The sequence below is a fragment of the Oncorhynchus mykiss genome, chromosome 11, assembly GCF_013265735.2.
Source record: "Oncorhynchus mykiss isolate Arlee chromosome 11, USDA_OmykA_1.1, whole genome shotgun sequence".
Lineage (NCBI taxonomy): Eukaryota > Metazoa > Chordata > Actinopteri > Salmoniformes > Salmonidae > Oncorhynchus > Oncorhynchus mykiss.
This window is the reverse complement of record NC_048575.1, coordinates 23,953,601-23,977,167: the sequence shown is the minus strand read 5'-3', so window position 1 is coordinate 23,977,167 and position 23,567 is coordinate 23,953,601. Positions and strand designations below refer to the sequence as shown.

The window sequence follows — 23,567 nt, the reverse complement described above, 5'->3', positions numbered from 1 at the left end:
TGATTTTCTATTATATTCTGTTCTATTGTATTTTATTATAATTAAGTCTACATTATATCCTAAAACCTGCCTGAAATACTTTTCTACCTTGCTAAAATAGACACATGCTATATCAGGAAACAGTCAGCTTGAATAGTTTTCATGTCAAGAGGGAATGTTGCAATACGAAACCTAAACCTTTTCCCCCAACACAAAGAAATTAAGATGAGATGCAGGCTATAGTGTGTGTGCACTTATAAAACCCTCCAGAGGGAAGGGTCAAGTCTGTGAGGTAAATATGCACATTCCCATAGCAACACATATAAAATGGGGTGGGGGAAGGGGGAGTCAACTTTGATCTGAATAATGAGTGCCATTCAGTTCTTTATCAACCTTGACTCTCATGTTGGATACATGTTGGTGGGTAGCCTAATGATACATATCAAATGTAGAAGAAAAGCCAAATCACATAGTTCCGTCAATTATTTATTTAGGCTGCATAATTCTGTATTCTTGGCAATCCCATGCAAATGTAATTTTTATTATGGGCCCTGTAATGAATAAGTTAAGGATGTGACCAATATCAGTTTTTGAAAGAAATGTTGTACCAGAAGATAACAATATCCATAAAAGGATGCTTAAAAGGATGTCACGACGGCACACCCTTGCATGCGAAGTCTCCTATAGGCTATATTTAAAACAGTAAGGTCCATCAGTAAACACTTTTTGTGTCTCTGTGGATGTGTCCTGGCTTTTTCCAAATGGCAACTGGGAAAAAACAACCTCCGAACAAAAGGCTCTACCGGACAATAGAAGAATGGCCTGATGCCATGAGCGCGCATACCAGTGTTTTCACTGGTAGGCTCCGGCCTTCGTCAATCACACCCACATGTGATTTGCATAAAGGAGTGGACTATAAAATCCGACATTGGTCAACTGCAGAGTTCTCGCTGGGGTAGTACTGTTCAGAGGTTTCATCACACACTGAAGTGGAAGTCCAATTTGAGAGAAGGCATTTACACCGCTTTTTGAAGAAAGAATAAACCTTAGGGACCAAAGGATTACAATATGAACCGGACAACCAGCAGGCAAACCACCTCTTCATCCTCTTACAAGAGGATGTTCGGCGGCGAAGGACGGCCCAGTGTCGGGATGGCTCGGTCCACCTTGTCTAGCCGCCAGTACTCGAGCCCGGTGCGCTCCTCTCGGATGTCCTACAGCGTCTCCTCCGCTCCGCCGAGCATTTACGCCTCCAAGAATGTCCGACTTCGCAGCAGCGCCCCGATGCCCCGGCTCTCGTCGGATACTGTGGACTTCGCCCTGTCCGATGCCATCAACTCGGAGTTCAAAGCCAACCGGACCAACGAGAAGGCGGAGATGCAGCACCTCAATGACAGGTTCGCCAGCTACATCGACAAAGTGCGCTTTCTGGAGCAGCAAAACAAGATCCTGTTAGCGGAGCTGGAGCAGCTAAAGGGCAAAGGCGCGTCCCGTATCGGGGATCTGTACGAAGATGAGATGAGGGATCTGCGGAGGCAGGTGGACCAGCTCACCAATGAGAAAGCCCATGTCGAAGTGGACCGGGACAACATGGGAGAGGACATCGAGAGGCTCAGAGAGAAGTAGGCAACGACTGTATTTAATTTTCTATAAATGCCCCCCCACCCCCCTCTCTGAAGCACTATATGAGCTATTAATGCACTACACGTCCCGTTTCAGTTTTTGTTCCTCCAGACCTTTGTTGGAATACATTAATTAATTCCACCAAAATGTTTCTCTTGGCAACGGCTCATGCATTCTTTAGTTCTTTGTAAAGCCATTAGCCCACAGCCCCAGAACTACACGCAGATTACGGGCTTTTAAGCGCTCTTCACTGTCATAGCTTTAGCTGTTTTGTTCAAGGCCTGGATGCAGTTTTGCACTGAACATATTATGCAATCACGAAATACTTAAATGAGTTCATTCTTCCAATGGCAACTTTCCATTAGACTATTTTAGCTGTTTTTAAAGAGAGGGGAACGATTTTCCTTTCTTGTACTTCAGATAATCACATATGGCAAAGAAGGCATATAACGTTGTAGCCGACTGCAAAGAGTAAGTTATTGGTGAAAGTAACCTCAGATAAAAGACTAGATGTTATGGTGATATTACAGTCGAACTCAAGAGTTGCACCATGGCCTTCCATACTCCAGGACTTCCTCGCCAAATGTGGGTGTGGCAATTGAAATGCATTATATAATACACTCCAATGCTATTCTCAGGCTCCAAGATGAGATGATCCAGAAAGAGGAAGCGGAGCACAACCTGCAGAGCTTCAGACAGGTATGGTAGAAAGTCCCATTCACAGTACTCCTTCATTTGTTTCATTCATCTAAAAAATGTGTGAACACAACATTATTTTTATACGTGTGACACCATCTCTTTATTTTCAACAGTAAACTAACTACACAGTCCTGTTAATTTCATACTGAGTACTTGTGATTGTTTTTTCCTACTAAAGCATGTATTTTGAAATGTGAAGATAAACTTCATGCCTGTTGATGTTGCTTTGCGTGGTAGCATAGGTCCCATGTAGAGGTTTCACCTCCAGTGACAATCTCTCGGAACAGCCAGCCATGTTGGGTGTGTTGCAACCAACTCCATTTGACAAATCATTTTGACACGAGTGTATGTAATTGTAAGATGCAGGGCTCCCTTGCAAACGAGACATTGGTCTCAGTGGCACGCCCTGGTAAAATAAAAACGTTTTTGCTGTTCACTCAGGGAGGGAAGTGTGTGCAGTTTACATTTGAATGATTGTGCCTTTCCACTCATGCTGGCTACTCAAGTGTTACTTTAGACATTTTAGAAGGTATTTTGGGTATTTAGATAACATCTCCATTGGTTTTCATGAATTTGGTGGCTTTGCAGTGAGGAGCAGCTTTGTTACTGAGGACCTTGGTGGTTATCGATCCTCTCTTACACCTCAGTGGGCTCCCCATTCAGAATGCAGTCCCATTCAAATGAGCAATACAACTTTGTTTTGGCGAGAACATGAACTCAAGTGGAGCGCCCTGATAACATATACGCAACCTAATCCCTATTCTTAGAATTATGTATATTCCTTATCAAGATGCCACTTTCTAGCCTCATTGTGTTTTTAGTCCCTTTGTTCTCCCCTTGGGGAATTGCCAGTGGGAACACTTAGTGGGGTGAGGTTGTCAAATATAATTTTACAAGAACCCAGCTGTTGACACGTCTGTCAGAACTGAACAGAGGATGGTCCACAGCAGCTCTCCTCCATCCAGGCCCGGTCTGGTCCGGGCCAGCCACTGTGTCACTGTCTGTGTTTTAAAATGAGCTCAATGGACAGCTTTGTCCCAGTCGGAAATTATGGCAGGAAAGCTGATTCTCCAATGCCATTGTTTCTGTTCTGTTGATGAGGCGATGGAGAGGGGGGGTTGTGGGTTAAATGACAAAGCAAGCTGTTGTCTGGGTGGGTGGTACCAGTGGTGGGGATGAGGGGTGGGTGAGCGGCACTGACTGACCTCGGCACACTGGTCGACCGGCAGGCAGCAGACAAACTGACGGTGTTTGTTCAAGTACATCTGCCGCTGGCAACAAGGGCTCTCCACATCCGGGCCAGAGGGTGACAGAGCCGAGACGAGAGGCCAGCAATCTGTATGTGTGTCCAGCAGTAACGCACTTATGCTGGGAATACTTATAAATTGAGCTTTATTGACATGAGGCTGATTTTTTTTAAACATTTTTTATATCTGATTATTTTCCCCCAGTAATTATGCTGCTTGTTCACTTATTCTTCATTAGGGTTTTTAAATACAGGAAACAACTGCTTCTGTGATTTAATGCCATGGTATACAGGAAGCTGGGAGTTTGGCTCAAGATGATCAGCACTGACAGGCCTTCAAGATGTGAAAAATGTGGGTGTAATACAATGCATTATAAAGAAGTTACCTGAGACATGGTAAGGAGACCATGTCTCTGGATTTGGAAGATTGATTAAAGGTATATTCTATAATATATTAGTTTATTTCCAAAATGCTATATACACACCATGTGTTTTTTCATCAAATTATTGCTTCATGTGTGTGCAAAAAAAAAGATAGATACAGATTTTAGGTGCATTTTTTTTTATTTTTTAGGCAAAATGCTATATAGCCATTGTTTACCTGACATGGAATGTTTTGTGTCCTGTATTTTTGACTCTGGTTGTCACACCTAGCGATCGATGTTAAGATGAATGCACTTAGTGTAAATCCCTTTGGATAAGACCACCTGCTAAATGACTCATGACATTATTGAATTATATCAAATTGTCACGTGTATAATTTGTACATTTCTTTATTGAAAATTAGTTATTTGTTACAGTTGACTGAACTTTTCTTTCAGTGAGGTGGATATAGCATTTTGATGTGACATGAAACCCTCAAGTGATTTCAAACGAATACATGTCATTGAACAACCCCATCCCATGAGTGAAAAAAACATTTATCTAATTATTTAAAGAACAAAGGTTAATATACCAACATTTGTGAAAATGTGTAGATTTTTGGCATGAAACTCTTTCTATGCCATTTTAGACTCTTATCCAAACATTTTATGTACAGGTGGGCCCAGGTTTGAACCCACTATCCAGGCATCGCAAGTGCCATGCTCCACCAATTGTGCTACTGTGGCCCATTTATTCCATGTGGACCACTATTTTCTGCAATGCCACTGTACGGGATCTAGTATGTGATGTAAAACTTTGTACACAAATGTTACTGTGTGTAGGATGTGGACAATGCCTCCCTTGCTCGTCTGGACCTGGAGAGGAAGGTGGAGTCTCTTCAGGAGGAAATCATCTTCCTCAGGAAGCTGCATGATGAGGTGAGACTATGACAGTGGTTAACACCTGCCTCTCCAACCTTACCTGACACCTGTCCCAATGGATAGTGTTTATTAGGAAGCTGAATGACCAAGTGTTTCACCTGTCCCGACAGACATCACAGATGACCATGGTGTTGTCACTTAACAGTCTGTCCATCTAACCTTACACCCCCACCTGTGCCAAGTTCGGACAGTCTGTGTCCGGCCACCTCCGCCGTCACCAAGGCCTAAGAGGATCATGGTATTGGCCTAGCCAGCAGGGTCATTGCCATGGTGATTACACACTCTCAGCGGATCGGAAGTCTGGGATTTACTGTCTAGAGGATAAATGCATGGCAGGTGGAGCAAAGACTTAGATCAATTTGAAATATTCCTTTTGAAGAGGTTTGGCTGAATATACATCTCAAGTTACTCAACAACCCATCTACATTGAGTATACTGTAACAAACATCTGTGACCACGCTACATTATTGGACGTTAGCCATTTAGGTAACCTTCTGATCTAAGAGTCAGTATTGTAACCGTCCCTCTCCTTTATCCACTCTGTAGGAGGTTGCTGAGCTGCAGGCACAGATCCAGGATCAGCATGTCCAGATTGATATGGATGTGGCCAAGCCTGATCTGACGGCTGCCCTGAGGGACGTGCGTGTGCAGTACGAGACCTTGGCCAGCAGGAACCTCCAGGACTCTGAAGACTGGTACAAGTCCAAGGTCAGTACCCCCTCACTCACACTATGGTCGTGTCCCAAATGGCTTTGGTCAAAAGTCGTGCACTGAATGGGGGTGCTATTTGGGATGCATCTGTGTCCCCCTCACTGTCTGTCCTCTACCTGTCGTTCAATCCCTCACACTGGCTTCGTGTCTCTTTGGCCCCGTCTGTCACTAATCACAATGAAAGTTTATACTTTGAGAGGACGTAGTAGGCTAGTGTCTTGCTATGGAGCCGAACAACATCAGGGTTTTAAATCTTTGAAGATTGATTGCAAATGCTATTTAGTTAACTGTTTTATGAATCCAAAGCTGTCCTACAATGACAAAGCACAGTAGCAGTTCTGGTGTGCAGGTGCAGCAGTGATCGCTCTAGGGATGACGGAGGAGAAATGTCTAGCGGGGCTATTCCTTGTAGGATTAGCTTTTCAGTCTCCTAACAGGCCAGATGGTGCTGTAGGGCTCAGTGGATTGAGTGGACAGCTGACCACTCACTGAGTCAATGACAATGGTCTGTGAGTGACCGCAGGGTGCATTGCTCTAAAGCATATTGATCTTCTCCATGGAAAACTAAATGGAAACATTTGAGGGCAATGCGTATGGGATAAAAGGTCATACAAAGTGATTTCTCTAATGCTGTAGAAGTGTTTTCAGAGAGCGAGAGACAAATTGCCTGTTTTGTGTTAAGGCTAAACGTCTGGGCTTACAGCCAGGGTGAGAAAGAGGCTGAGCATTCAGCTTTTAATCTCAGGGTTCAGGAGTAGAGCAGAGTTTTCTCAAGTCCCTCTCTTGCTCACGCTCACCTTCTGTCTATATCCCCTTGCCTCAGACTCCCACACATCAATTAAGGCTAATTAAAAAGCCTTAATCTCCAATGATGACTAACAAGGCCTCTGCCCGCTCTCTTTCCCACGCCCATCTATCTTTATCTCTCCCCATCCCCCTCAGTTTGCTGACCTGTCTGAGGCTGCAAACCGTAACACCGATGCCATCCGGCAGGCCAAGCAGGAGGCTAACGAGTACAGGCGTCAGGTACAGGCCCTAACCTGTGAGGTGGATTCTCTCAAAGGAACTGTAAGTATCTTCCCTGTTCACTTCCTCTTGACTGACTTGGTCTTATTCCTTTCAGCTCCTAGTGGAGCAAAGGGCCTCACTCGTGAGTCTCCAGCAAACCCGACGTCTCACTCCAGAGGAAATGTAGTGTACTACTAGAGTGAGGAGTACTGGCAGAATCTCCTGTGCTTAGTCAGATGAAATGCAACTTTAATGCAATGAGTGGTTGAATGCAAAAAATAGACTAGCAAAACCACCTCTGCTGACTGAGTGCATTCTGGTGTCCTCCCAAGACTTGACTTTAACAACCCAGATGCAATACAATGTTAATGGAATTTCTGGAAGTGTCCTTGCAGAGAATTTTGAAATGTGTAGCATCCCTTTACCTCAGACAATGACCTGTCTTGTTGGCGCTAGTCCCTTCCTGTCTCTACTATGTATTTACTTAGACTCCTACAGCCACATCTCGGGGAAACCTATATATGAGCGCATAGCGTAATTTAACCTGAGACGATCATTCATCTCTTATCAACCTATGTGTAGAATGAGTCCATGGAGCGTCAGATGAGGGAGCTGGAGGAGAGCTTTGGCTGCGAGGCTAATAACTTCCAGGACACCATCTCTCGCCTGGAAGATGACATCAGGAACATGAAGGATGAGATGGCCCGTCACCTCAGAGAGTACCAGGACCTTCTCAACGTCAAGATGGCCCTGGACATAGAGATCGCCACCTACAGGAAGCTGCTGGAGGGAGAAGAGAGCAGGTGAGGTCATGATGGACAGATGCTTACCAAGCTGCTGGAGGGAGAGGGGAGCAGGTGACCTAAGCAGAGAAAGTAGAGGGCAGAGAATGAGGGAGTAGAGTTAATGAGGGGGAAAGGGGGAGGTGGGTGTATGTATATAGGGAAATGTATTTGCCTGTTGGTGTTTGTCCACAATACGTGTATTTCGGTGTTTATGGTGGCTTATACAAGAGACAGATGAGTCAAGACTGAAACAAACAGGTTTTATCTTGTGTTCTCCTCTGGACTGTAGATAAGCGTATTAAACGGGCCTGTAAGGAAGATTAGTGTTTCAGTGGTTTGCATGCCAGTTTCTCAACTTCAGACGTCAAGCTGTGTCTAATGCGCTTTTCCTTCTCTCCTACCCCCTCTGTCTCTTCATCCCTCCTAGAATCACCACTCCCATGCCCAACTTCTCATCATTTAACCTGAGAGGTAGGTTCCCTTTAACGCTTTAGAACAGAGCACTACCTCCTGTGGGAATGTTACTCGTGAGGATATATTTAACACTAGCTTGACAACTTCACCAGGTAACCAGCAGCACTATCCTCATATAACCTCCGAGTGATGCAGTTGAGCCTTTCAATTATGGATAGATGGGATTCTGAAAGTCCTTCTCAAAGAAATTATGTAATGGCATGTAACCGCTTATATGGCGACATAAAGGTTGTATGCAATAATTAATTTCACTAGAAAGGTTAATATAGTGTTGTATTTTTTTTTTTTTACCCCGTTTTCTTCCCAATTTTGTGGTATCCAATTGTTTTTAGTAGCTACTATCTTGTCTCATCGCTACAACTCCCGTACGGGCTCGGGAGAGACGAAGGTTGAAAGTCATGCGTCCTCTGATACACAACCCAACCAAGCCGCACTGCTTCTTAACACAGCGCACATCCAATCCGGAAGCCAGCCGCACCAATGTGTCGGAGGAAACACCGTGCACCTGGCAACCTTGGTTAGCGCGCACTGCGCCCGGCCCGCCACGGGAGTCGCTGGTGCGCGATGAGACAAGGATATCCCTACCGGCCAAGCCCTCCCTAACCCGGGCAACGCTGGACCAATTGTGCTTCGCCCCACGGACCTCCCGGTCGCGGCCGGTTACGACCGAGCCTGGGCGCGAACCCAGAGTCTCTGATGGCACAGCTGGCGCTGCAGTACAGCGCTCTTAACCACAGCGCCACCCGGGAGGCCTGAGTGGAACATTTCAATATAATTTTATCCAAGTTGCACTCTATTCAATATTTTGTCTCATTGCAGAATCCATGCTGGAGGCAAGACCAATGATTGACAACCTGTCAAAGAAGGTTGTGATCAAGACCATTGAAACTAGAGATGGTCATGTAAGTACTAGACTCCATTTAAGTCTATAGAATTAAGAATGCATAACATCAGTGAAGGCTGAGTTGAAGGTCTGTCCGTTCGACTTTCATGTTAGACACAAGTCCACTGTGGCCTGATACTAAGACATCACAAAGGCACATACATTCTTATGACAAGTTATAATGCGTTATACCTGTAAGCTGCAAGTAAAGTGTTGCCATACTCACTATAACCTCCCTCTCCTCATCAGGTGATCAATGAGTCCACCCAGAACCATGATGACTTGGAGTGAACATCACATAGCATGTCTCTATTGAGAAGAGAAAATAGTTAGCAGCAGCATACTGGGGGGGAAATATACTGTCTGGGGATGAGGAGAAAGCAAAATGGGATATTTCTGTTTGTGAGTAAAACTAAACAAAAACAGCTTTAAAAGTGCCTTTTTGACATGTTAGGGTACTTGCTGATCTGGTAGGGTTGTTGCTAGGTAGGATAGACACTGTTTAGAGGAGATGAAACCAGCTTTACTGAATGTTACTGTTTGACCACAGACACTGGGCAATTCTTAAATGACACTTATTTTTTCTATGTTATAGTGCTCTACCTTTTTATAGGGCTCTAGTGAAAAGTAGTGCACTAAGGGAATAGGGTGTCATTTGTGATGCAACCACACTGAGTCTAGTTTACACTTGGCTGTTAGACTTAGACCATAGCAACACTTTGAGCAATGGCTGTTTTTTTTCTATTTTAATTTACCAAAATCATGGGAAGGATTGAAGCACTGTTTCATGTACACAAACAAGACCAACACAACTGTCAACGCTTCTGTAAGTCAATAAAGCTTTGAGGAAAATAACATTTATTCTGAGGTGTCTTGAATTATACTTTTTTTTTTTTTTTTTTTTTTTCTTCGAGTTTAATGGCCAAAGTACTCTTAGTGTTTAATTCCGTTTAATTCAAATTCCAGGTCAGTCTCGATTCCTATGTTAGGTGAATTCATTTCCCAAGTCAATATTATCACTGACAATTCCTCAAATTCAATTCCCTCAGGCTTTCAGGCTGATCATGTCAGTGTTCAGACAGCCTAGCTACACTGGAGATTTAGATAAATTGAAATGATTTAAAACAAATCCTGCAGTCAATATTTGATACTAAGTGCATTCATTTCATCGTGGGAAATGTAAAAATATGGAATTCCAAAGATTTAAATGTTTTTCCAATTCATTCTAATTTCAATTCCATAACTTGAATTAAACAATTCTCCACTTCATGAGTGCATTTGAGAATTGGGGTAAATTCCAATTCAACCCTGCTAGTATGCTGTTTATTGATATTTATCTACTATAAAGTTCAAACTTGGACTTAAACACTATCATGAATCCTCAGAGCTCTACACAATTGTCCTCTTGGTAATTATCAAGTCCACATCTGTTTCCTCTGCCTCTGCCTATCTCCTGGCCCGCTACAGTGGAGGAAGTGACAGAGCATTATCAAAAAGTGACAGTGTAATGTCAGGTCCTGCTAACGCACAAGGCAACTTCCCAAACCCTGCTCTCTACAACCCCAGACAACTGCATGAGTGCGCTAAATACAGCTGGGTAGAGTTATCATTCTACCCTATTGAGTTCTCATGCATTTGGTAGGTAATGGTCACGAGGAATTCACTATACAGTAAGTGCAAGATGCAGCTTAGCAATAAGGTGGGGGAAATGAGCACACAACCATGGTCTCCACTCTACTAGGATGCTAACAAACAAACATGAGCTTGAAAGAAGTTCAAACTTCCTCACTCTAACCCTTGTCCCTTCGCACCAATCACAAGAAAGCTGGATCAAGAGCTCAGTCCCTTGATAGGCCCTCTGACCTCTATTTGGGGGTAACATTCCTGTGAGTATTCTGGGGCCGAGACGGCCAAATACCCAAAAGGGTGCTGTTTCGGGTCAGTGGGTTAGATCTGTTTTCAGACTGCTTCATTCCCACTGGTGATGCTGTGTTGGTATCAGGAAATTTGGAGAGTTAATTTAAGCCCTATTCTCTACATAGCCTGGACATAAGTCCACATACTCCTGCTGTGTGGCAGAGAGTAAATGAGTAGTTCATAAATTGTGTTGGAGACCAGGTCTGTGCCCCAAATGGCATGCTATGCCCTATAGTGCACCACTTTTAACCAGGGCCCATATGGCTTTTGTCAAAAAGTAGTGCAGATAGTCTACAATCTGTAGTTCCTGAGTAGATTTCCTGTCTTTGACTACCTCCTAGTGGAAAATGCTGTGTAAAAGCGCATACACCCACACCTAGGCCTACCTTAGTCATTCATATTCATCCCTCTAAACATGTTAGCGATGCTCACATAATCCATGCATCCACACACTTTATTCTATGGTCATTTTTGTGATAGCCTCCCACTGGGCACAGACGTTCGTTTGTCTAGTTTTGCTCTACGTGAACTCAAGGTGAAATCAAAACATTTCACCATGTCATTGGATTTAGGTTCAAATGTGTGCAGAAAAAATATTCTCAAATGACGTGGAAACACATTGATTCAACCAGTTTTTACTTGTGGACGGGAAAGGCATAAAGGCACATTCCTTTTGCCAGTACGTCTCCGCACATTACTATAATAATATATACTGTTGCATATTTATCAACCGATAGTTTTTATACGGTGAAACATTAAGTTTATTGTGGCCTAAAACTTTTAAAATATAATTGTTTGCCACTGGACATCCACAAATGAATACATACCATACGAAATTAGTTTACTATGTTAAATCTACCACTGAGTCCAGATTAGCCATTGAACTCACTTAACTGCAGTCAGAGATGGACGAGGAAACAAAACATCCCACTCGCAATTTTTTTTTCTGGTTCAGATATAGTCAATGACCTAAGCAGACCGGACCCAGTTGCTATCGCATTGGTTCCAAAATGGGAGAGCTATGCCTTAAGCAGACCGGAACTGTGACAATTTTTGTCAATGGTAAACTGCTTGACTCAGATATAATTCATCCACCATCTTTGCTGTAGTCTTCTTTCCAAATAAGAAATGACAAACCTGAGGTGGGAATGGGAAAGTTTGTTTTGCATGGCCCGGTGCCTCGGTTGGTCTGGATGTATCCTAACATAGGTAATATTCCAGATTGTAAAGTCCTCAATGCTATCAGATGAATCGCAGAACATACAGTGGGGCAAAAAAGTATTTAGTCAGCCACCAATTGTGCAAGTTCTCCCACTTAAAAAGATGAGAGGCCTGTAATTTTCATCATAGGTACACTTCAACTATGACAGACAAAATGAGAAAAACAATCCAGAAAATCACATTGTAGGATTTTTTATGATTTTTTTTGCAAATAATGGTGGAAAATAAGTGGTCAATAACAAAAGATTATCTCAATACTTTGTTATATACCCTTTGTTGGCAATGACAGAGGTCAAACGTTTTCTGTAAGTCTTCACAAGGTTTTCACACACTTGCTGGTATTTTGGCATTCTTTGTCCTCCAAACACGACGAGTTGAGATTTTACCAAAAAGTTATATTTTGGTTTCATCTAACCATATGACATTCTCCCAATCTTCTTCTTGATCATCCAAATGCTCTCTAGCAAACTTCAAACGGGCCTGGACATGTACTGGCTTAAGCAGGGGGACACGTCTGGCACTGCAGGATTAGAGTCCCTGGCGGCGTAGTCTATTACTGATGGTAGGCTTTGTTACATTGGTCCCAGCTCTCTGCAGGTCATTCACTAGGTCCCCCCGTGTGGTTCTGGGATTTTTGATCACCATTCTTGTGATCATTTTGACCCCACGGGGTGAGATCTTGCGTGGCGCCCCAGATCGAGGGAGATTATCAGTGGTCTTGTATGTCTTCCATTTCCTAATAATTGCTCCCACAGTTGATTTCTTCAAACCAAGCTGCTTACCTATTGCAGTTTGACAGTTCTTTGGTCTTGGCCATAGTGGAGTTTGGAGTGTGACTGTTTGATGTTGTGGACAGGTGTCTTTTATACTGATAAGTTCAAACAGGTGCCATTAATACAGGTAACGAGTGGAGGACAGAGGAGCCTCTTAAAGAAGACGTTACAGGTCTGTGAGAGCCAGAAATCTTGCTTGTTTGTAGGTGACCAAATACTTATTTTCCACCATAATTTGCAAATAAATTCATTAAAAATCCTACAATGTGATTTTCTGGAATTTTTTTTCTCATTTTGTCTGTCATAGTTGAAGTGTACCTATGATGAAAATTACAAGCCTCTCATCTTTTTAAGTGGGAGAACTTGCACAATTGGTGGCTGACTAAATACTTTTTTGCCCCACTGTATATCCAAAATGTACATTTATTTGGCGAGTTTGATCCAGAAAAGAACAGCTTCCAAATTGCGCATCGTCACTACAAAATATCTCAAAAGTTGCCTGTAGACTTTGCCAAAACATTTCAAACTACTTTTGTAATACAACTTTAGGTATTTTTTAAATGTTAATAATTGATCAAATTGAAAACGGGTCTATCTGTGTTCAATACAGGAAGAAAACAAACCAAGCTACTTTTCAAGTCTTGCGCAACTCTCAACAGTGTTACCCAGTTCCTAGATGGCCGTACTTCTTCATTGCACAAAGGAATAACCTCAACCAAATTCCAAAGACTGGTGACCTCCAGTGGAAGCGGTAGGAACTGAAAACAAGTTCCTAAGAAATATCGTTTCCCAATGAGAACACACTGAACAGACAGAGACCTAAAAAAAAAAAAAGAAAATCTGAACGGTTAGTCCTCGTGGTTTTGCCTGCTACATAAGTTCTGTTATACTCACAGACATCAAATCAAAATCAAATCAAATGTATTTATATAGCCCTTCGTACATCAGCAGATATCTCAAAGTGCTGTACAGAAACCCAGCCTAAAACTGCAAACAGCAAGCAATGCAGGCGTAGAACCAGGTTGGCTAGGAAAAACTCCCTAGAAAGGATTTCAATATCTAATCATGGCATGGGGTTGTTCAATAACAGACATTTGTTTGAAAGTTATCCCTTGATTTCATTTCAGAGACAAACAATCATGTTTTTTTGCTAAATAACATTTTTTTTCTCACATACATGTGTTTAGCAGATATGATTGCGGGTGTAGCAAAATGTTTGTGTTTCAAGCTCCAACAGTTCAGTAATATCTAACCATACACACAAACTAAAAGTAAAGAAGGGAATTAAGGAATATATAAATATTAGGATGAGCAAAGTCGGAGTGGCAAAGACTAAAATACTGTAGAATAGAATACAGTATATACACCACCATTCAAAAGATTGGGGTCACATAGAAATGTCCTTGTTTTTTTTAAAGAAAATCACTTTTTGTCCATTAAAAGTATATCAAATTGATCGGAAATACAGTGTAGACATTGTTAATGTTGTGAATGACTATTGAAGCTGGAAACTGCTGTTTTTTAAATGGAATATCTACAGTTGAAGTCGGAAGTTTACATACACTTAGTTTGGGGTCATTAAAACTTGTTTTTCAACCACTACACCAATTTCTTGTTAACAAACTATAGTTTTGGCAAGTCGTTTAGGACATCTACTTTGTGCATGACACAAGTAATTTTTCCAACGATTGTTTACAGACAGATTATTTCACTTATAATTCACTACATCACAATTCCAGTGGGTCAGAAGTTTACATACACTACATTGACAATTCCTTTAAACAGCTTGGAAAATTCCAGAAAATGTCATGGCTTTAGAAGCTTCTGATAGGCTGATTGACATCATTTGAGTCAATTGGAGGTGTACCTGTGGATGTATTTCAAGGCCTACCTTCAAATTCAGTGCCTCTTTGCTTGACATCATGGGAAAATCTAAAGAAATCAACCAAGACCTCCACAAGTCTGGTTCATCCTTGTGAGCAATTTCCAAACGCCTGAAGCTACCACGCTCATCGGTACAAACAATAGTACGCAAGTATAAACACCATGGGACCACATAGCCGTCATTCCGCTCAGAAAGGAGACACGTTCTGTCTCCGAGAGATGAACGTACTTGGGTGCGAAAAGTGCAAATCAATCCCAGAACAACAGCAAGGGACCTTGTGAAGATGCTGGAGGAAACAGGTACAAAATATCTATATCCACAGTATAACGAGTCCTATATCGACATAACCTGAGAGGCTGTTAGGCAAGGAAGAAGCCACTGCTCCAAAACCGCCATAAAAATTGCCAGACTACAGTTTTCAACTGCACATGGGGACAATAATCGTACTTTTTGGAGAAATGTCCTCTGGTCTGATGAAACAAAAATATAACTGTTTGGCCATAATGATCATCGTTATGTTTCGAGGAAAAAGGTGGAGACTTGCAAGCCGAAGAACACCATCCCAGCATCATGTTGTGGGGGTGCTTTGCTGCAGGAGGGACTGGTGAACATCACAAAATAGATAACATCATGAGGATGGAAAAGGATGTGGATATATTGATGCAACATCTCAAGACATCAGTCAGGAAGTTAAAGCTTGGTAGCAAATGGGTCTTCCAAATGGACAATGACCCCAAGCATACTTCCAGAGTTGTGGCAAAATGGCTTAAGGACAACAAAGTCAAGGTATTGGAGTGGCCATCACAAAGCCCTGACCTCAATTCTATAGAATATTTGTGGGCAGAACTGAAAAAGCGTGTGCGAGGAAGGAGACGTTCAAACCTGACTCAGTTACACCAGCTCTGTCAGGAGGAATGTGCCAAAATTCTTCCAACTTATTGTGTGAAGCTTGTGGAAGGCTACCTAAACGTTTGACTCAAGTTAAACAATTTAAAGACAATGCTACCAAATACTAATTGAGTGTATGTAAACTTCTGACCCACTGGGAATGTGGTGAAAGAAATAAAAGCTGAAATAAATCATTCTCTCTACTATTATTCTGACATTTCACATTCTTAAAATAAAGTGGTGATCCTAACTGACCTAAGACAGGGAATTTTTGCGAGGTTTAAATGTCAGTAATTGTGAAAAACTGAATTTAAATGTATCTGGCTAAGGTGTACTGTATGTAAACTTCTGACTTCAATTGTATATGGGGCAGCAGCCTATGTGGTGCAGGGTTACGTATCTGGGTGGAAACCGCCTAGTGATGGCTATTTAACAGTCTGATGGCCTTGAGATAGAAGCTGTTTTTCAGTCACTCGGTTCAAAGTTTTATGCACTAAAATGACCTCGCCTTCTGTATGATAGCGGGGTGAACAGGCAGTGGCTCGGGTGGTTGTTGTCCTTGATTATCTTTTTGGCCTTCCTGTGACATCGGGTGCTGTAGGTGTCCTGGAGGGCAGGTAGTTTCTCTGTCTCAATTTAGGTGGTCTCGAACACAACACTGTAGTTGTCTCCAGGGTGGCCAGATATTTCTGAGTTTACAGACAAAGACAGACAATCTAAGCTCAACCAAATTAACCACTCCGACAGCCGAGATTGCGCAAAGGCCCTCAGCTCTCTATGCATAGGAACTACAGTGTGGATACAGGACATCCGGGACAAAGGTACAGTGCAAGGACATGCAGACACCACACTCCATCCTAGTAAACACTCATGGCCAGACAGACAGGAGAAACCACCGACACCTCACACTGGCCCAAACAGAAAATGAGCCACCACGGAACCTCTGACTTGAGCTCCAAGGAGCCTCCCCCAGCTCAGGCAGAGCCCTCCATTACCTCTCCATAACGTTCTCCCTCTCGACCGTACTCTATGAGGACTAGGTTGTCACCCACTTACCGTGAAGACTTTACAGCTCCATAGTTCACACCAAACACATTGAATGGGGACAGAATAAAGTCCCAGGTGTATGGAGAAGATTTGCAGGTAGTAGGTACCATGTGCTCTCTTGAAAAGAAAATAAGAAAAAAATGGACTGGATCTCTACATGTTGTTTATATGTTAGTTGTGGCATTTATTGAAATGCTAGTTCAAAGAACTGTTACAGTTGTTGACGATTTGATCTTAGACAATGCAGTTCTGTGTTTTCTGTTATTCCTTAAGGAAGGGAGATGTAGGAGTAGTTACAAGTCCCCCTCCATAAGGAGGCGCAAGGTGACCGAGTTAATAAATACTGTGTTGAAGCCAGATGAAGTAATTCATATTTCCTACTAACTCTGGTGTCAGTGTCTCTTCGCTTCATAACTTAACAATTCCATTGGTAGTAAGATGATATGTCCACCCACTCGGGGCATCGGGCCATGAGAAACAAACTTGCTCATTCCAAGGACAATAGGCTATGCAAGCATGTATGGATGCATCGTTTTCCTGGAAGTAGGCTTTTTATTTATTTTTTAATATGTTTTACTTTTGTAGGCTTTTTGAATTGTATTCAATGGGCAAAACGTAGCGCAAAGGTTTTCAGCACAATAAGTTAATAAAAGGCATCTGGCAAAAGTCAATTCATCCACAAACACAAATGTAATTGTATATCTTAAATAACCACATTTTCGTGAATTTAATGATATAATCATCTTGCCAATTCAAAAGATTAGGGGACATGATACGGAAGTAAGGCAGAAGAGGTGGCTACTTTCACATGGTACTGTACATTCAATACAACTCAAAACTCGCAAACTTGACATTTCTGACTTGGAAACTCGTTGTAGAAAGAGGAGCTCAGATTTTTCCACTTGAAGAGTATCAGAATCAACCAATAGTAAGCTCTACACGAACAACATAAGCAAATTTAAACTTGGAGGTCCCGAGTTTCCGAGTTGTCTTGAAAGCACCAATAGAATTGGGCTCAACTATGAGGGCGAGGTTAATGTCATCGTCAACCTTGTAGAAGGCTTCCCGGGATTCAAATGAATGCTTTGTTCACCTGAAATGTCACGCCCTGATCTTAGATATCTCTGTTTTCTATATATTTTGGTTAGGTCAGGGTGTGACTACGGTGGGTACTCTAGGTTTTTGTATGTCTAGAGTTTTTTTGTATGTCTAGGGGTTTTGTATGTCTAGGGGTTTTGTATGTCTATGTTGGCCTGATATGGTTCCCAATCTGAGACAATGTTTATCGTTGTCTCTGATTGGGAATCATATTTAGGCAGGCCTTTTCCCCACTTTCTGGTGTGGGATCTTGTTTATGTGGAGTTGCCTGTCAGCACTATATTCTATAGCTTCACGTTTCGTTTGTTAATTTGTTAGTTTGTTCGGTGTTCATTATTTTAATAAAGAGAATGTACGCATACCTCGCTGCTCCTTGGTCTCCTTCACACGACGAATGTGACAGGAAACTCTGAACCTATCAGAAACTCGGAACCTCCGAGTTAAAATGAACAGACATTATTTGTTCAGAGCTTCCTATTAGTTGATTCTGATACTATTCATTTGGGACTCTGGATAATCTTTCTACAACGAGTTACAAAGTAAGACTTTTCTGAGTTTCCTAGTTTCCTAGTTCCGACTAGCACGTGAATGCGGCATTAGTATGGCTATAATTCCCAGAACTTCACATATTTTGTGATGACCACTGCCTTAGTTTCAATCCTTTCAAGCCTCCTATTGCTGGGCCAACCTTATAATAGCACTCAGTAGGCCTAATTACAGTTCAAGGTATTTTATCACAGCTAGAATTATCCTTGATAGCCTGCCTCTTAAAATTACTAATATAGCCTATGCAATCTTAATTGAGGGGGAGCATTTCTGAAGGAAGGAATACCAAACTGTCAACATTATGACATTGGTCTTCAAAAGTTCAGAAGTTGCAACCTTTTTATATCATCCTTCATCCACAATAAAAACATAACAATTGCATTTATTTACTTGGATCTCTGGGAATAACAAAAGAAAATACATTCACCTAATTTACAAATGTCTATAATCACGTTTCCATCCACAGTCATCCCTTATAAAAAATAAATCACTACAGCTGTGATGGAAACAGGAAGTTTTGGTACAGTTATATAAATGCTGACACATAATTTGTTATTTTGTGTCTGTAAGATTAATTATGTGGAGAATGGCAGTGGAAATGCCTTTATGCGCAAATATTGATATAATATAAAAGCCATCATATCGAAGTAAACATGGAGTGAAGTGATGATACAGTGGGGAGAACAAGTATTTGATACACTGCCAATTTTGCAGGTTTTCCTACTTACAAAGCATGTAGAGGTCTGCAATTTTTATCATAGGTACAATTCAACTGTGAGAGACGGAATCGAAAACAAAAATCCAGAAAATCACATTGTATGATTTTTAAGTAATTAATTTGCATTTTATTGCATGACATAAGTATTTGATCACCTACCAACCAGTAAGAATTCCGGCTCTCACAGACCTGTTAGTTTTTCTTTAAGAATCCCTGTATTAACTGCACCTGTTTGAACTCATTACCTGTTTAAAATACACCTGTCCACACACTCAATCAAACAGACTCCAACCTCTCCACAATAGCCAAGACCAGAGAGCTGTGTAAGGACATCAGGGATAAAATTGTAGACCTGCACAAGGCTGGGGTGGGCTACAGGACAATAGGCAAGCAGCTTGGTGAGAAGGCAATAACAGTTGGCGCAATTATTAGAAAATGGAAGAAGTTCAAGATGACGGTCAATCACCCTCGGTCTGGGGCTCCATGCAAGATCTCACCTTGTGGGGCATCAATGATCATGAGGAAGGTGAGGGATCAGCCCAGAACTACACGGCAGGACCTGGTCAATGACCTGAAGAGAGCTGGGACCACAGTCTCAAAGAAAACCATTAGTAACACACTACGCCGTCATGGATTAAAATCCTGCAGCGCACGCAAGGTCCCCCTGCTCAAGCCAGCGCATGTCCAGGCCCGTCTGAAGTTTACCAATGACCTTCTGGATGATCCAGAGGAGGAATGGGAGATGGTCATGTGGTCTGATGAGACAAAAATATAGCTTTTTGGTCTAAACTCCACTCCCATGGTTTGGAGGAAGAAGAAGGATGAGTACAACCCCAAGAACAACATCCCAACCATGAAGCATGGAGGTGGAAACATCATTCTTTGGGGATGCTTTTCTGCTAAGGGGACAGGACGACTGCACCGTATTGAGGGGAGGATGGATGGGGGCATGTATCGCGAGATCTTGGCCAACAACCTCCTTCCCACAGTAAGAGCATTGAAGATGGGTCGTGAATGGGTCTTCCAGCATGACAACGACCCGAAACACACAGCCAGGGAAACTAAAGAATGGGTCCGTAAGAAGCATCTCAAGGTCCTGGAGTGGCCTAACCAGTCTCCAGACCTGAACCCAATAGAAAATCTTTGGAGGGAGCTGAAAGTCCGTATTGCCCAGCTACAGCCCCGAAACCTGAAGGATCTGGAGAAGGTCTGTATGGAGGAGTGGGCCAAAATCCCTGCTGCAGTGTGCAAACCTGGTCAAGAACTACAGGAAACGTATGATCTCTGTAATTGCAAACAAAGGTTTCTGTACCAAATATTAAGTTTAGCTTTTCTGATGTATCAAATACTTATGTCATGCAATGAAATGCAAATTAATTACGTAAAAATCATACAATGTGATTTTCTGGATTTTTGTTTTAGATTCCGTCTCTCACAGTTGAAGTGTACCTATGATAAAAAATGACAGACCTCTACGTGCTTTGTAAGTAGGAAAAACTGCAAAATCGGCAGTGTCTCAAATACTTGTTCTCCCCACTGTATGTTACAGTGCCTTGCGAAAGTATTCGGCCCCCTTGAACTTTGCAACCTTTTGCCGCATTTCAGGCTTCAAACATAAAGATATAAAACTGTATTTTTTGTGAAAAATCAACAACAAGTGGAACACAATCATGAGGTGGAACAACATTTATTGAATATTTCAAACTTTTTTAACAAATCAAAAACTGAAAAATTGGGAGTGCAAAATTATTCAGCCCCTTTACTTTCAGTGCAGCAAACTATCTCCAGAGGTTCAGTGAGGATCTCTGAATGATCCAATGTTGACCTAAATGACTAATGATGATAAATACAATCCACCTGTGTGTAATCAAGTCTCCGTATAAATGCACCTGCACTGTGATAGTCTCAGAGGTCTGTTAAAAGCGCAGAGAGCATCATGAAGAACAAGGAACACACCAGGCAGGTCCGAGATACTGTTGTGAAGAAGTTTAAAGCCGGATTTGGATACAAAAAGATTTCCCAAGCTTTAAACATCCCAAGGAGCACTGTGCAAGCGATAATATTGAAATGGAAGGAGTATCAGACCACTGCAAATCTACCAAGACCTGGCCGTCCCTCTAAACCTTCAGCTCATACAAGGAGAAGACTGATCAGAGATGCAGCCAAGAGGCCCATGATCACTATGGATGAACTGCAGAGATCTACAGCTGAGGTGGGAGACTCTGTTCATAGGACAACAATCAGTCATATATAGCACAAATCTGGACTTTATGGAAGAGTGGCAAGAAGAAAGCCATTTCTTAAAGTTATCCATAAAAAGTGTTGTTTAAAGTTTGCCACAAGCCACCTGGGAGACACACCAAACATGTGGAAGAAGGTGCTCTGGTCAGATGAAACCAAAATTGAACTTTTTGGCAACAATGCAAAACGTTATGTTTGGCGTAAAAGCAACACAGCTCATCACCCTGAACACACCAACCCCACTGTCAAACATGGTGGTGGCAGCATCATGGTTTGGGCCTGATTTTCTTCAGCAGGGACAGGGAAGATGGTTAAAATTGATGGGAAGATGGATGGAGCCAAATACAGGACCATTCTGGAAGAAAACCTGATGGAGTCTGCAAAAGACCTGAGACTGGGACGGAGATTTGTCTTCCAACAAGACAATGATCCAAAACATAAAGCAAAATCTACAATGCAATGGTTCAAAAACAAACATATCCAGGTGTTAGAATGGCCAAGTCAAAGTCCAGACCTGAATCCAATCGAGAATCTGTGGAAAGAACTGAAAACTGCTGTTCACAAATGCTCTCCATCCAACCTCACTGAGCTCGAGCTGTTTTGCAAGGAGGAATGGGAAAAAATGTCAGTCTCTCGATGTGCAAAACTGATAGAGACATACCCCAAGCGACTTACAGCTGTAATCGCAGCAAAAGGTGGCGCTACAAAGTATTAATTTAAGGGGGCTGAATAATTTTGCACGCCCAATTTTTCAGTTTTTGATTTGTTAAAAAAGTTTGAAATATCCAATAAATGTCGTTCCACTTCATGATTGTGTGTTGTTCAACTTGTTGTTGATTCTTCACAAAAAAATACAGTTTTATATCTTTATGTTTGAAGTCTGAAATGTGGCAAAAGGTCGCAAAGTTCAAGGGGGCCGAATACTTTCGCAAGGCACTGTATGTGGTCCTCCCACTACGACTCGGGAAAGCAGACAGTTCATTAGGCTACACATTAAATAATTTATGATGAACTTCACAGGGTGGTGGAAGTGTATGGTGCTGAGCTTGATGCTGCTTTCCAATAAATATCGAGGATCTTATTCTGGTTACATGATGATCAATGCTTGGCTGCCATTTGACAAATTATCCATAATAATCTCATCATGTACTCATAGTAGTTTGTGCGGGTAGTTTGGAGGCAAAAAAAATCCACTGTGTTACAGACGGGTCTGCTAATAAAATGTATTTTTTTGTTTTTTATTCACATTTTTCAGCGGGTGCTGCGGCACCCTTACTGCCTGTGGCTTTGCGCACTACTGTAGGTAGCCAATCAGTTGGCTAGAGCGCATGTGCCAAGACTAGTCTGGGCACATTTGCTATATAACGCAATTTTTGGGGGACGAAACCACCAGTAGAGTTGAAAATGCGATGGAAACCCATTTAACTTGTATTTTTTATTCGGTAGACTTACATGGGAATTTAACGGCAAAAGTTATTTTTATGCCACTACGTCATCATGTACTGATTTGTATCCACAACAGGTTAATTTGATGGAAACAAATCTCTGATGGGAAAGGTTTTATAGGTTTCATTCTGATTTTTTAATATTCGCATGAAAGTCTGTCGCCAATTTGATGGAAACGTGACGATAAAGTGAATAATTGAACGTGTGGAGCTTTTAACCGAACTTGAACGATTCTGGTTGCGTCAGTTCCTTCCCCTAGGAGTTTTATGTGGAAAACCGATGGAGAACTTTAGTCATTAGGCTATAGACTAGACCACATCAATTGACTGTTGCAAGAGAAGCATTTAAAAACAACAAGTCAGTCAACAGAACAGTCTGTCTGACTAAAACTCAGTTAGTTTGGTCTCATGAGTTGGACAGGATGTTTTGGCATGCCAATTTTCAAGTCGACGAAGTGAAAAGTAAATAGCCTCGGGAGACTTCGAAAGTTTTAGAAAAATAGGCGGTAGACTTATTAGGCTAGATTCCCGAAACAATTTTATAAAGTTAACACTGCTGCCATGGGCTCCGTCACCTCGGCGTTGACAAAAACAAGCAACACCATCGTGCAGGTGTCTTCATCAGTAGAGCCCGAGCGAAGCCAGTCCGTCCGGAGCGGAAGCAAGCGGAGAAGTCTTCGATCAACCATGCCCCAGTGTCAGAGAAGTGGACAGAGCACGCGGAGGTCGCTGTCCGAGGTGCTGAACGCACAGGACAGTAGAGGAGCCGCGAGAGTTCTAGAGACCGTGTCGGAGACTTTTGGTGGTAAGCTAAAAAAAAACATTCAGCAAGCCTTTATGCATAGTGAATAAGAATCGGATGTTTTCTCTCTGTAATGTTGTCTTTTGGTATATGAGTATTGCATTATTCATAATTTTTTTTTTGTCAAATCCTGCCCTTCTTGTCACTATGAAATATGCATTTTCCCAGAAAAAAGACCATGCTACTTTGTTTTTTTGGATGAAAATGAAGGGTGTCTACTAAATTCTGACTGCGTTACCACCACTCTAACTAAGCACATCCATTCTGAGAAAAG

The 23,567-nt window shown here is 42.1% G+C and overlaps 1 protein-coding gene across 1 annotated transcript; it reads left to right on the top strand.

Moving 5' to 3' along the window:
• The first annotated feature begins 947 nt into the window (after positions 1–947).
• Positions 948–9,567, top strand: vim (vimentin). The gene is given in 9 exon segments (NM_001124729.1): positions 948–1,601; positions 2,241–2,301; positions 4,753–4,848; positions 5,398–5,559; positions 6,505–6,630; positions 7,153–7,373; positions 7,783–7,826; positions 8,649–8,731; positions 8,962–9,567. Coding segments are annotated over 9 exon segments (1,389 nt in total). The 5' UTR covers positions 948–1,047; the 3' UTR covers positions 9,004–9,567.
• The last annotated feature ends 14,000 nt before the right edge of the window (positions 9,568–23,567 follow it).